General features: G+C 66.5%; 1 protein-coding gene across 1 annotated transcript; it reads right to left on the bottom strand.

The window, feature by feature from the left end:
* Window positions 1-652: 652 nt before the first annotated feature.
* Window positions 653-14,270, bottom strand: IGSF9 (immunoglobulin superfamily member 9). The gene is made up of 20 exons (XM_030026865.2): window positions 13,947-14,270; window positions 13,489-13,680; window positions 9,227-9,379; window positions 8,938-9,089; window positions 8,590-8,707; window positions 8,263-8,404; window positions 7,919-8,064; window positions 7,584-7,726; window positions 7,366-7,506; window positions 7,080-7,196; window positions 6,615-6,765; window positions 6,332-6,455; window positions 6,063-6,238; window positions 5,680-5,930; window positions 5,402-5,486; window positions 4,772-4,942; window positions 4,499-4,544; window positions 2,694-4,079; window positions 2,237-2,382; window positions 653-2,046 (listed from the first exon to the last, which is right to left on the bottom strand). Exons 1-20 carry the CDS (start codon window positions 14,002-14,004, stop codon window positions 1,853-1,855), a joined length of 4,092 nt encoding a protein of 1,363 aa, XP_029882725.1. The 5' UTR covers window positions 14,005-14,270; the 3' UTR covers window positions 653-1,852.
* Between the last annotated feature and the right edge of the window lie 198 nt (window positions 14,271-14,468).

Here is a 14,468-nt window from a genome sequence, read left to right as displayed (position 1 = left end):
GGCCATGGTGGCAGGGGGACAGCTCGGGGCTGCAGGACCCACAGGAACACAGCCTCCCCAGCACCCACAGTGTCCCTGGCAGCACAGGGAGGGGTGATGGCCCTTGCACAAGTCCCGTCTCCATGGGAAGCACAACCAAAACAACAAACAAAACCTCAGCCTGAAGCCACCATCCGCCTCTGGAACGGGTGGCAAGGCCACCGCTGTGGCGTCTCTATGACCCCACCCACCCCTCAGCACCCGAAATTTGTCCTGGGCTCAGCACCCACCCTCCTGAGCCAGCCCAAGGTGCCACTGTCTTCTGGAGCTCGGTTGTGAGGACTCCATCATGGTGAGGAGCAGCCTTGGAGTGTTCCCCCCCCCCCGGTGGCCAGGGCGCATCCTGCACCCACGGGTGCCACATGGGAGGTTGCATGTTGTCCCATACCCCATACCTGCCCCCCCCCCGTTGTGGGTGTCCCCTGGGGATTTCCAGTGGGGTTTCCCATGGCTTCGGTGACCAGGATGTATGGCTTAGGGACACATGGATAAGGGGACCAGGGGGTGGCACATGACATAGGGAACCAGGGTGACCCATGGGACAGGGGTGACAAGGTCAGGGGGTGACATAGAGGTGAAGGAATAGGGGTGGCACAGTGGCAGGACCTGGGGAACAGCACCCGGGGCGAGGGGGAGACCCAGGGTGACAGGTGGAGCAGGAGGGGTGTGATACAGGGAGCAGGTCCCATAGGGATGATACAGAGATCAGGAAAACGGTGACATGGGGGCAGGATCATGGAAGGACTCGGCCAGGGAAGGCAGGGGGTAACAGAGGGTGCTTTGGGGACAGGACCCCTGGGGGCAGTGTGGGGGCAAAAGGGGGCAGGAGCTCCAGGGCACAGAGCGGGGGTGGCAGGGGCCAGGACCCCAGGGGGTGGAACAGGGTGGCACAGGGCAGGACCCAGGGGGACAGGGCTGGGGATGACACGGAGGTGGGGGGGTACAGGGCAGGATGCTCAGGGACTGCAGCCAGGGACAATGCAGGAGCAGCCCAAGCAGGACCCCTAGGGCACACGGGGGAGGATCAGGGGAGCAGGGCTGATGCCGGGGACGTGGGGCAGGATGAGGGGGACACAAGGCCGGACCAGGGACACGATGTGATGCAGTGCAGGTTTGGGGGCGACCCTGATGGGCAGAACGGGGTGACACGGGTCAACTTGGCGGGGCAGACGGGGGTGACACATGGGCGGGACCCGGGGGGGAGACGGGGCGGACCCGGGGCACAGCCCGGTGCGACCCGACGTGACCCGTGGCACAGCCCACGAGCGACACCCGGAACACCCCAGGGCCGGGGGTGACGAAGTGCGCTCTAGGCCCCGCCCCCGTGACGCGCTCCCGTGGCATGGCCATATAAGGGAACGAGGCGCGCAGGCCCCGCCCCGCGTGGAGCTGCAGCCAGACCCCGCCCCGCCCGCAGCCCGAGAAGGAGGGGGAGCACGGGGCAGGGAGGGGGCTGCGGGGAGCGGGTGGGAGACCCTTCAGGGGGGCACCAGGAGGGGAGCCTGCACAAAGCATAGGGACGGGGAGGGGACGGACGGACGGACATGACACACGCAGCGCGAGTAGGAGGAGGTGGGACACGGTGAGGGATGCGGGGAGCACAAGGATGGGTTGGGGGGGGGGATAGTGGCAGGACCCTGAAGGGACAAGGGTGCCCTCGGGCAGGGGATGGTGGGTGCCCGGGGTGGGGGGGAGTGCCCGGGGGGGGGGGCACCCGTGCCCCTGCCTGCCACACAGGAGCGGGTGCTGCTCTCACGCCTCTTTATTCCACCCCAGCATCCTTCTTGCCCAGCCCAGGAGGTCCCGGGGGTCCCTAGAGCAGCGTGGCCAGCTCAAAGCGCTCAGCACAGCACCCGCGGGGACCCAGCCGCTGCCGGGCCACCTCCCTGCGGTGCCGGGACGCTACCAGCTCCTGGCGCAGGGCCCTGCTGCGCCCCGGGGGGCCGCCCGCCGCCAACGCCTCCGCCGACACCGAGCTCACCGGGGAGGAGCCACCGCCGCTGGGCTCTGCGAGGAGAGAGGCAGCGTCCGGCCCAGATGCGTCACCCACCCACCCACCCGCGGGGCCACCCCCAGGGCTGTGGGTGCCAAAGGGCCCTGCCACCCCCTTTTCCCAATGGCCTCGCCCTGGGAAGAAGGGTGGTGGACAGCCCCGCGGGGCCGTGACGGTTGGGGGTTGCGGGGGTCCTGCACTCACTCTGCCGCTCCAGGTCGCGCAGGACAATGGTGGAGACAGGCCGCGCCGGGTCCCCGCTGCGGTAGAGCTGCAGCGCCTCGAGGATGTCCGACTCCAGGGCAAACTCTGCATCCCACTCATAGTTCTCATCCACCGAGGTGTTCCTCCTGTGGGGATGATGGGCATCAGGACAGTCCCCACACAGGCACGCCAAGGGATGTGGGGACGCAGGGGGAAGCAGGCCGTGGGTGAGAGGGCAGGCAGGGATGCTGGGGGGAGAGCTGGGGTGGTCTCCAGGGGCAGGGACGGTGGGGATGCCGTAGGGGGTGTCCCCAGGGAGCAGTGGCCAGGGTGCCACAGGAGCTGGGAGGCAGCAGGGCGGCTCCACAGCAGGATGCCCCGGCCAAGCCTTGTGGGACAGGCTGAGAGATGCCCCGGCATGAGCCGGCTCGTCCCCGGCGTCCTGCCCGCGGCTCACCTCTTTCCGGTGCCACTGAGGGCTGGATCCATCCTTGCCCTGCCCTCCTCCGCTGCCAAGCCTCCACCGTGCCAGCTGCCCCTGTCCCCGAGCGGGGTGCCCAGGCAGTTTCCCCCCAGGGATGGTGCCAGCGAGGGGGGCCGCAGGAAGGAGGCACTGCCCCGGCCGCTGCTCTGGCTGGTCAAACTGCCCCGCGGCAGCTTCTCCAGGGGGGCAGGATCCGGTGGCCTGCCCGGTGCCCAGCCAGGCTCTATGGTGCCAGCTGAGGGCATGGCCTCAGTCCTGCCACCACCAACGGGGAGGCGGTGAGCCGGCTGGGTGGGGGGCCGCAGGCTGGCCCCTGGGCTGGGGGAGCTGGGCCAGGCGGCAGTGCCAGGCAGCGAGGCCTTGGCAGGACCCACCGGCAGCCTGGGGGGTTTGAGGAAAGTGGCAGCTGGGGGAGAGGTGGCGTTGGCACAGGTGTCGATGCAGTCCGGGCACAGCGTCCGCCCCACGTGCTGCAGGGAGCCCCCAGACCCCGACGGGGCAGGCGGTGGGCTGTCAGCGGGCTCTGGCTGGCCGCCGGCATGGCTGGGCTCTGCTGGCTCCTCCGGGGGCGGCCAGTCACCATCGACACACATCTCCTTGAAGAAAGGCAGGCTCAGGTACTGGAGGATCCCGCTCTGGGCTGGGGGGCTAGCCGGCTGCCAGCTGCACCCAAGGCTGGGGCTGGGGGAGGCCAGGGGGCTGAGGGGCAGCCGGGGGGAGCCCTCGAGGGGCAGCGAGTCCCACAGGGCGCTGGCGGTGCTCTGGCAGGGCCCGGTGCTGCTGGGGCTGTCGCGCAGCTCCTCCACGGCGCTGTAAGGCAGAGTCGCGGCGGAGGCCACGGGGCTGATGTTGATGATGCACAATGGCGCGGCCTCATCCACGGGGCTGCTGCTGTCATAGCCGAAGTAGCGGCCCCGGCGGTAGCTGGCGGCCCGGGCTCCCCGGCGGGCCTGCCCCATGGACCGGGGGCGCAGCGAGACCCCCTTGTGCCAGATGTGCTCCTCCTCCTCCTCTGCGGGCAGCTGGAGGTAGGGCTGGGGCTGTGGGCCCTGGGGGTCCTGCTGGGGGTACAGCTCTGGCTCAGCATAGGGCAGCGACCCGAAGCTGCTCTCCTGTGGCTGCGTGTCAGTCTCCACCACAAAGCGCCCGTCGGGGCCACGGCAGATCCGCTCCAGGGGCACATGCTCCCCGACGTGGCTCTCATACATGGCGTACCGGGAGCCGGCCCCGGCGATGCTGAGACCCAGGCTGGTGCCGGCTTTCTCGCCCCACAGCAGCGTCCGGCGCAGGCTCTGGTAGGGAGACGGCTGCAGCTTCAGCTTCACGGTGCTGTCTGGGCTACCAGAGCCATGAGAATTGCTGTAAGGAAGAAGGGAGCTGCTATAGCACCCCCATCCTGACTCCGGGCTTGTGCGGCTGCCCCCCGTGCCAGGAGAGCTTGTGCCAGGCATCTGGCAGCAGGTACCATGACCCTGCCACCGCTGCTGCGGGCTTGACAGACCTGCTCCTGCACTTTCTGGTCCTTCCTTCAGCCAAAACTCCCCAGAGGCAGCACCCCGGGGGAGCCCTACCCCAGGACCCCTGACCCCGGCACCCCTCTCCTAACACCCCCTCTGCGGCCAGCCCTCGGCCAGTGGTGGTGGTGGTGGGGGGGGGGCTGGCTGCCCCCTGGCCTGTCCCTCTGCCCCCAGCCAGCAGTGAGTGAATGATAGGGAGCACAGCGAGATGGGGAGGGAGCAGGATGGGGAGGGAGCATGGCATGGCATGGCATGACTTACTGTGGAGGTGGAAGCTTCTTGCTGGGGGAGAAGACGAGTGGTGGATCTGGAAGGTCATGAGAACACAAGGGGATCACACGGCGAGCAACTCAAAGTGATGATGAGGAGACTGGGGCACCCGCTCAGCCCTGCTACCGCCCCAGGGGAGCCACCCAGCCTGAGGCTGGCCTGTCCCCTCCCTGGGCACCGGGTCCTGCCGCCCTGCACATGGCGCTTTGAGCTCTCCGGGAGCCCCGGCATCCAGGCACCTGCACCCGGGGAGCAAGCTCCTACCTTGCCTTCGCTTCTGGATGCGGGCAGCACGCCGGCGGTTCATGATGCAGGCAGCCATTGTGCTGAAGATGATGGCCACGCTGAGGAAGCAGATCCCACCGACGACCCCGGCCAGCACTGGCTGCGGCAGGAGCTCTGGCAGCTGGGTGCGAGACGGATACACCTCCATGCCTGGGTGAGACAGGAGACACCATCAGAGGCTCAGTTACCCACAGGGCACACCAGCATGGTGGGCACAGCCTCCCTCACATTACCGGCACCACAGAGATAAACAGCAAAGCCTCAGCTCTCTTGCCCATTGGGGCTGCTCTGCCTTCAGGCGGACCCACGCCCTCCACCGTGCCAGGCACTGGGAGCAGGGATGCTCTGCACAGAGCTCTCCTGCTACGTGGTCCGTGAGACTGAGGTCATGCCAGACCCACATGTGGAGATGGGTGTTCCCATGGTGTTAGCTTTGGGGGTCCTGCTCTGGGCACTGTATACCCTGGTCTAGCAGCAGGGACACTTGGGGGTGGGAGCAGTGTGAAGGGGTTTCTCTTTGGGAAGATCCTAGACCATGCCGGGCACTTCACACCTCTGATTTCTATCCCCAGGGCAGGAAGAGCAAGTGGGCAGCAGCCCAGGCCTTACCTGCTGTGGAGACATTCACCGTGTTGCTAGGATCGCTGATGTAGCTGCCAGCAAAGGCCACCAGTCGGAACTCATAGAAGGCGTCCTGGGGAGCAGAGGGCCATTAGCCTTGTTGGTACAAGTGGTCAGCCAAGCCTCAGCCCACACAGCTGCAGAGCCGAGTGGCTCTGCCAGAGGCCCCAGCTCTGGCTAGCAGCGACACAGGAGATCTGATCCCCTTCCCTTGCTGCGTCGCCTGAGCTGCCCCACAGCCAGGGAGCACCCGGTGAAATTCCCACCTTGATGAGTCCTGGCACCAGCACCTGGGTCTTCGTGCTAGGGATGGAGCGGTCCAGCACCTCCCAGCCACCCTTGCCCTGCCGCAGCTCCAGCGCATAGCCGCTCAGCGCCACTGAGAACTGAGCCGGGGGCTCCCACTGCAGCAGGACCCCACGCACAGTCTCATTGGCAGTCAGAGCCTGCGGCGGGGACAGGAAGACGCGCATGGTCATGGCTGGCGGCTCTGGAGGCACTGTGGTCACTGGGAAGCCTGAGGAGAAAAGGGACGATGGTGTGGGAGCTAATGCGAGGGGACAGCAGGGCAGAAACAGGAGACTCCTCAGTGCTTGAGGGCTCTGTGGGGACAGGAGCTGCTTTGGGGAGCGCACAGGTCCCCTCTTACCCCTGGGCACAGAGGTGACAATCTGGCTGAAGGGGCCACTGCCCAGCTTGTTCTGGGCCAGGACGCTGAACTGGTAGCTTAAGTCTGGCTGCAGATTTTCCACCAAGAGGTGCTGAGCCCCCACCGGCACAGAGAGCGACACCCAGTCATGATGGGCCCGGGGTGGATGCTTCACCCTGAGGAAATGTGGGAAATGGGAGTCCAGAACTGAGGGCCCCTGGTGGGGCAGAGGGGGTGTGGGACACCAGATGCTGCCCACAGGGACTCACAGCGGTGTGTACCAGACGCTGAACCTCTGGAAATAACCCCCGTCAAACCCCGGCTCCCAGGAGATATTGGCTGCCAGCAGGAGCGGGAGCACAGTGACGTTGGTGACAGCGTGAGGACTGGTACCTGGTGGCAGAAGCAGAGAGAAGACCTGTCAGACAGGGTGGCTTAGACAACAGTCATGCAGGGGCATTTCCATCCCTTCCAGCACAGGGAGGCTGGTGTTGTCCACCCCAGGGCAGCCCAGCACCCACAGCATCTGCCCACCAGCGACCAGCAACTCACCCAGCACGTGGACAGAGGTGGTGGTGCTGACACTGGCCACCAGGTTGGTGGCCGTGCACTCCCAGACACCATGCTGCTCCTTGACGAGCGGGTGGAAGATGAGGCTGCTGTTCCCATCCACCTGGGCACCACTCTTCCCCATGCTACCCACCTGCATGGCAAGGCATGGACACACCGATCATGGGCAACCACCCACCCCACCCAGGGCTGGGACAGCTAACGTGATCCACCACCCTGGTGCTGGTTTAGGAACCGAGGGGCAGGACTTTTTCCCTGGTTTCTTAGGGGGCGACACAAGCAAAGTGCCCTGAGCCCCTTCTACTGCAGGAACCAGGAGAGAGGTGACCCTGTAGCATCTGCAGGGACGCAGATATGGGGACTGTGCTAGAGTGATGCCCCAGAGGCCAAAAGCAGCATCCGCCTCCCAGGAGGTCTCAGCTGTTTCCCCAGAGTGGTGGCTCCTACCTTCAGCCAGGTGACAGTTGGGGGGGGATCCCCATGGGCGGCGCAGGGGATCACCAGCTCCCGGCCCACCTCCTGGAAGTATTCCTCCTTAGGGCGCACCGTGAAGGCAGGGGGGTCCTGGAAGACAGGCACACATGGTGAAGGGCTTGGTGGCAGGCAGGACAGGGTGCAGACCTGCAGCAAGGCAGGCCGGCAGGCACGCAGTGTGCCTGGGCTGCTCAGCACGGCAGGGTGGGAGCAGCTTGGGCGAGGGACTTGGGCAGTGTGCCCATCTGCCCAGCCTCACCTTCAGCAGGACACGCGTGGGCCGGGACTCGCCAGCAGTGCCATAGCTGTTGTACGGGGTACACGTGTACACTCCCAGCGCATCGTCGTTCCCCATCGCAATGACAATGGAGCCGTCTGGTCTTGTGGACCAGCCAGGGAGCTGGGAGATTGGGGCACAGGGTCAGGATGAGGGGCTCAGGGCGGTGGGAAGGCAGGGGAGGGTGCAAGCAGTGGTACCTTGTCCAGCTCCAGTGGGCGCCCATCCCTCGTCCAGCTGACGGAGAGCAGAGGGGGGTTGGCCCTGGTGGGGCAGCGGATCACACCCTGCATCCCCTTGGGCAGGTGGGTCTCTGGGAGCATAGTGGTCACCTGCGCTGGATCTGCGAGGACAAACAGGGTGCCAGGGCCTGCATGAGGGCGGCAGGGGGCCAGGGTCCCTGTGGCAGCTGAAGGGGTACCTCCTTCCCACCACAGCCTGTGGGGACCTCCACAGGCTGGCCCAGCAGGGCCTTTCCGTGAGCGGAGCTGCTGACAGCGTGGCCCAGGCTCGTGAGGGGCTGTGGGGCTCTTACACAGCACTGTGACGAAGGCTGAGGCAGAAGGCGGCTTCCACAGCCCATTGCTGGGGATGCAGGTGTATTTGCCGGCATCGTCTGGGGTCGTTCGCTGGAGCAAGAGACTCCCGTCCACCAGGACGCGGACCCGAGCCTGGAGGTGGCTGCACGGGAAAGGGAGGGCAGTGGTGAGCAGTGTGGCTGGGACCGTCCCCACTGCTCTGGGATGAGCGAACCCCCCAGCCACGCACCCAGCCCATCACTCTGAGCCACGCTTCGCAGGGCCACAGCAGCCCCGCCAGCCCCAGCACTGCCAGCAGGAGCCCGCAGCCACCTTGGTGCCATCCCTGTTCCCACTGTACCTGAGATGGAAGACATTGCTGCTGCCCTGGAACCAGGTGTAGGTGAGGTTTCCTGGGTACGCCTCAGCCTGGCATGCCAGAAAGGCATCTTGGGAGACGTTGACGGTGACGTTCTGGGGTGGCACCACGATGATAGGTGGCCCTGCAGGGTGAAGCAGAGGGGATAATGAGGACTGGGGACAGGGGATGGCCCCAGCTGCTCCCAAAGCCCATCATACCCGCACCTGCCCCAAAACCAACCCCTCTGATGTGGCTCCCTCTGTGGCCTGTGGCAGCACCCAGTGGGGTGGCCCACATGGCCAGGGCCAGGAAAGCACCTGCTCTTACCCTGCACAAGCACACGGGTGGTGTGGGTGATGGTACCCTCCTTGCTGGAAGCATGGCAGGTATAAGTGCCTGCGCTGGCGCGCTCCACAACAGCAATACTCAGCGTCCCGTTCCTCACCTGCAATGGCACCGGGCATGTGGCATGGCCACCAAGGGACAGGACACTCTCAGGAATGTGGCACTGTGGCAGGGCCGGTGGCAGTAGGTGAGTGCCACCATGGTGGGGACGGGAGCCTGCTCTCCAGCCAAGCAGAGTTGCATTGCTCTGCATGCCTGGCTGCCCCACAAGACCCTGGCTGAGCTGGGGGACACACCACAGAGGGGTAACGGGTGGTTTGCTGTCCTCACCTGCACTGTGTCCCCACTCTGCACAGCCAGGTCGCTCCTCTTCCAGATGACAACAGGCTGGGGGTTGCCAACAGCCGTGCAGGTAAGGCTCAGTGCGTCCTGGTCCCTCACCTCCACAAATGCAGGGGGGGTCTCCAGGAAAGTGGGGGGTGCTGTAAAGACAAGTCCAGACCCTTACCCCCAGGTCCAGCTCAACTGGTGTTGCAAGACCAGTGGATCCAGTCGCAGCCCTGAGAGATCTTGGCTGGTGCTGGGCAGAGCAGTAACCAAGGGTGGGATCTACTGGTACCGTTGACAGTGAGGTGGATCCAGGTGCCGTTCTGGAAGTCGGCGTCGGTGCTATGCCGGTCAAGGAAGAGCACGCGGCACTCGTACCAGCCTTGGTCCTCGGCACGCAGGAGGTCGATGCGCAGCGAGGCGCCTTCCTCGATCCGCACGCGACCTGCACACCCAGAAGCGGCCGTCACAGCCAGTGCTGCCGGCTCAGGGACAGCTGCATTACTGGGCCACCCGCCTCCCCGGGACACCCACCCACACAGCACTTGCCCCCACTGCGGGCTCAGTGGCTTCCCTGGGGAGTGGGGCCGACTGCCCCACTTGGCAGTGGCAGGGTCTGCCAGCGTGGCCAGGCCACGCTCGGCCTTCTTCCACCTCGGCTGGTGCCACAGGGGGCTGGGAATGGCCACAGGACAAAAGCCAGGGCGGCTGTGCCACGGTGGAGGTTGGTCACACCGACATTTAGCACTACACCTCCTGCCGCTGTTGGGGAAATGGGAGAGGACGTGGAGGTGGGCTCTGCCACCTGCCCCCGTGTAGGGTGGCCTCGGCCGGGACCCCCCTGACAAGGTGGGTCCCTGCACCTTGAGCATCGCTCTCAGCAGCTGGGCAAGAAAGCTGGTCCCACTGCCCCCTCTGCCTCCCCCTTGAGCTGCCAGCCTGCCTGCAAAATCCCTCCCTGCCCCCTTCCCCCTTGCCTTTCAGGGACCCCTCTCCTGCAGCCTCAGCTGCCCTTTCCCCCAGGAGCCCCCCCCCGGCAGTCTCACCCTTAGGAGCCCTGCTAAGCCTCGGGCACCCCCGCACTGTCCCCTCTCCCCGTGGCACGGAGGGGGTGAGGCTGAACCCCTCGCCTGCCTCACAGGCACGAGTGCTACAGACCCCTTGAGGGTGAGCAGCAGGGTGCTCTCCTGGACCATGGGGCCCTCGGCCCAAGCAGGCAGCAGCCCCGCGCCCCACGGCCTCTTTGATGAGGAGGAGGATAAGGGCGCAAAGCGACAGCGAGCACAGCCCTTTAATCCCCTGGGCTATTATCAGAGCCATAATCGGCTCAGGCGTGCAGCAGGCAATTGGCTCAGCCCCGGCTGGGGTGCGCAGCCAGCAGCACCCACTGCCCTGGCACCCCCGAGGCTACCTGCCCCCGACCCCACTGCAGGCATCCATGGCCCAGAGAACTGCTCCAGGCTAGGGATGCAGGTTTAGCCCCAGGCATGCCACTGCCTGGGGTTGCCTTGCTCCCAGCACACCACATCAGGGCCATGGCCACAGTCCTGGCAGCACAGCACGCAGCTCTTGGCGCTGGAATGGCTCATGACGCTCCCCATCGACATCCCAGAGCTAGCCGGGCCCAGCAGCTTCCTGAAGTGTTTCCAACAAAGCAAGCTTTGCCGAACGCTGTTGTCAGCTCTACCCAGGAGGTCAGTGTCACAGGCAGTCCCCACACGCTGCCCAACCCACCGGCGCCCAGGCAGGTCACTGCACGAGTGCTACCGGCAGCAGGAGGCCGCATCCCGCCAGATGAGCCTGGCAAGGAGGAAGAGGAGCGGTGGGACCCAGGCAGACTGGTTTGGGCACGGAGGCTGGGTGGTTGAGGGACAGGATCACATGCAGAGTGCTGGGGCCGTGCAGCCCTGCGCAAACCCAGCACACAGACATGTGCAAACCCCTCCCAACAGCGCCCGGACTTCTTCCAGCCGCTGCAGCCACCTGCCACATCTCCCACCCCTCCTGCGTCTCCCCACAGTCAGCTCCAACCCAGACCCACAGAATCTCCTGCGACAGGAGGCACAGGGACAGATGGACGTATCCGAGTGCCTCTGGCAGCACCCCTCGCTCAGAGCACAAAGCAACACTCCAGGCAAACCTCGAACACGAGGAGGGTGGCAGAAGCGGTGAGAGGGATGGGAGCCATGGCAAAACACCCGTGGGACAAGGGGTCTTCCCACGCCTCACCCCAGAGCCGGGTCCCACGCTGAGCCCTGGGAAGCAGGGCAGCTCCGGGAAACCGCATCCCTGCCTGCAGCTGCCAGCTCACAGTCCCAGGAGCCAGGCGGGAGCAGCAGGCTCCTGAACAAAGGTCCCTTTGGAAGGGATCAGTGTGCCCTGGGGACGCCCCCCAGCCTCCCCCTAATCCCCCATGCCGGCCCCAGCCCCCTCCTCCTCTTCCACCACCCTGCTGATAACAAAACCGCTGCTGCCCTCTGGACCAGCATCCCCCAGTGCCTGGCAACCGTCATTCAGAGGGACACAAAGGGGGCTGCAGACCCAGCCGCCATGCTTGCCGCCAGGGATGGGGTGCCCAAGCAAGCGGCCAGGCCAGAGACCACCAGCCCTGCTCCAGGCCAGCCAATGGCAAGGGATGGCCCATGACACCATGGGGGATGGTGGCACCTGGGGGAGAGCTGACCCTGTTCCCCCAAGTGGCCCAAGGGCTCTCACAGAGGTGGCTACAGCCCACCTTGTCCCCAGGATGCCCCAAATTGCCTGATGTGGGTGACAGCAGGGGCTCCCTGGCCCCTCTGGGTGACACCTGATCTGCTCTGCCTGGGAAGGGCTGGAAGAAGGGGCTGCCCTCGCCCTTACCCTGCACCCTCGGCCCCTGCCCTTCCCTCCATCCCTTCCCAGCTCCCCAGAGGATTGAAAACAAGCCATCCCGCTGCCATGGTGACAGCCGCCAGCCCCCCTGCCCACCCACCTCGCCCTCATTACAGTCACCAGACCCCTTCCCCCAGCACATCCCCCCAGCACTGATCCCGGAGCAGCCCAACCTGCTCCCCCCACCCCCCACCCCCAGGGCCTCACTGGCAGCAGGGACAAGGGGGGGCCGAGGGCGGCGCAGGCAGGATGCTGGCAGGTCCTTTCTGGGTAACCTGAGCTCCTGCAGCCAAGGGGCCCTGAGATGCAGGCTCAGGTAACAGGAGCCCAGAGCAGGCCTCCCAGTAAAGCAGGTGCCTTGTCGTCACCAGAGGGTTTGTTGTCACCACCGGTCCCACAGAGCCAGCTCAGGGCTGGCCACGGAGCAAAAGCATCCCTGGGCACAGGCTGGCAGCAGGGAGAGACCTAGGTGTGTCCCAGAATCACTCTCCTCCTGTGCAGCCCAGGAAGAGGCAGCATCTCTCTGCCTGCAGTCAGGCAGGACAGGGGTTGGCTCAAACCTCAGCCTGCCGCGCACCTTTTAGGCAAGGGCCTGTTTTGGCAGCAGGGGCAGGCTCCTGACCTAGGCATGATCCAATCTGGTGCTCCAACCCTCCCCATCCTTTCCCGTGGGAGGATTTTGGTGTGTTGCTGCCATAGGCTTTTGGTGCCAGGCTCAGCCCAAAATGCTCAGCCCTTCCCCTCCTCCCTAGCTTCCTCATCCTTGAGAGACGCTCCGTTGTCTCCACCTCCATGCTCACAGGGATCCCTCTTGCTCTGCCACTGCTTCACTTTAAATATCCCGTAAAGAGAATATCCCCCTCCCACGCCACAGCCCTTTCCCAGCACAGCTTTGCTCCAAATCCCAGCCAGCCCAGCACCGCCAATTAGTGGCTTCGCCAAAATCCCCTCCCCAGGCTCAACCTTCAAGCATGGGCCAAGGCGGCGGCGTGGCAGTGCCTGGGCACCCGCAGCCTCTGGCACAGGGCATCCCACTGTCACCGGCCCCAGTCCAGCGCAGCAGGCAGGACAGGAGAGCCAGGGCAGTGCGGCAGACAGTACCACAACACCGCAGCTCGGGTGCATGCAGGCAGGTGCTCAGCCGTCCCCATTTGCAAGCGGGTGGTGCTGGGGGAGGCCTCGGCAGCCAGAGGCCAAGGTGATGGGAGCGATGGCTGGTGTGCTGGGACCCTCCTGCCTGGGGAGCTTCTCCCACCCTCCACCGCGGTGGGGATCCCTCCCTGCTGCCGAGCTGGGCCAGGGTCTGAGTCTCCCCTGCAAACTAGGTATTCACATCCCTTCTGCCTCGTACTCCAGCCATCCCTGGAACTGCTGCACAAGGATAGGACTCTGCCCTGCCTTGGGGACCTCCCCAGTCCCACAATGTCCCCTCTTGCCGCCCCAGGGCCAGAGTGAGAGCCCTGCGCTTCCCCACCGCCCTGGGAGCGTGATTAATGCTGTCTGACAGCAGCAGCCATCGGCTGGGGCCCAGCCAAGGAGAGCAGGGACTTGGGACACCGGAGCCAGCCCGGCCAGCCTCGGGTAACCCCCCGGGCCAGTCCCAGCCCAGAGGCTGGAGCCAGGAGGGCCCCCCCAGGACCCCATAATCACCCACCACCACGGCACTCCGGCCGCAGGACTTACCGATGTACTCCGGGTCCACCCGCGGCGAGTACAGCCCGAACTTGATGAAGATGGGGAGGACGAAGCCAAAGCGGACCCACTCGATCACGTAGAGAGGGGGACGGGCCTCGTGGGCGTCCAGGAGGTCGCAGCCCAGCACCGTGCTCTCCCCGACTCGCCCCACCACGGCCTGGGACTCGCTCTGGCCGCTGCCTGACGGGAGCAAGGCGGGAGGGGTGAGCCCCGCCACCGGGACGGGACCCTGCCCTCCCCCGAGCCCCGCAGCCCGCGGACCACTTCCCAACCGGCGGCACCGGCCGCCCCCGCCCCCGCGGCGTCGGGAGCGGCACCACGCGCGCTGTCCCCGCCGCCACCCGCGTCCCGGGGGCCCGGCACCGGCCAGACCGGCCCCGCCGGCAGCGCGGCTGCTCCCGCCCCGGCTCGGCCCCTCCGCCGCGGGCGGGACGCCGGCCCCTTACCCTCAGCGCCGGCGCCGGCGAGCAGGCTGAGCACGGCGGCGCGCAGCCACCACCGCATAGCCCAGGTCCCCCCTCAGGCGGCTCCCGGGACGGGGCGGGCGGGCGGGCGGCGGGGGACCGAGCGGTGGCGGCGGATCGCCGGCGCCTCAGGGCCCACGGACCGGCGGGCTCCGCCGGGCTGGCCACGGCGCACCGGCCCCGGGCGGGGGGCGCTGGCGGCTCCGCGTCCCGCCACTCCTCATGCCCGTCCCGCGGAGGCTCGGCTCGGCTCGGCTCGGTCCCCACGCTCCAGCCACCACCGCCGCCGCCGGGCGGCCGCAAACAAACCCGCGGTGCCGGGAGGGGCTGCCCCGGGCCTCGCCCCCCGCCCCGCCCGTTGCCACGGGGACAGCCAATCGGGAGCTCGTCGCCGGGCGTCCCCGAGGCGGCCAATGGTGGAGCGGGGCAGCGGGATCCGCGAGGGCTGCTGGGAGTTGTAGTTCTGGCGGGAAGGGAAGGGGACGCGGGTGGGACACTGCTGCG

Source organism: Aquila chrysaetos, chromosome 9 (genome assembly GCF_900496995.4).
Source record: "Aquila chrysaetos chrysaetos chromosome 9, bAquChr1.4, whole genome shotgun sequence".
NCBI lineage: Eukaryota > Metazoa > Chordata > Aves > Accipitriformes > Accipitridae > Aquila > Aquila chrysaetos.
The sequence above is the reverse complement of the archived record's forward strand: the minus strand, read 5'-3'. Positions and strand labels throughout refer to the sequence as shown.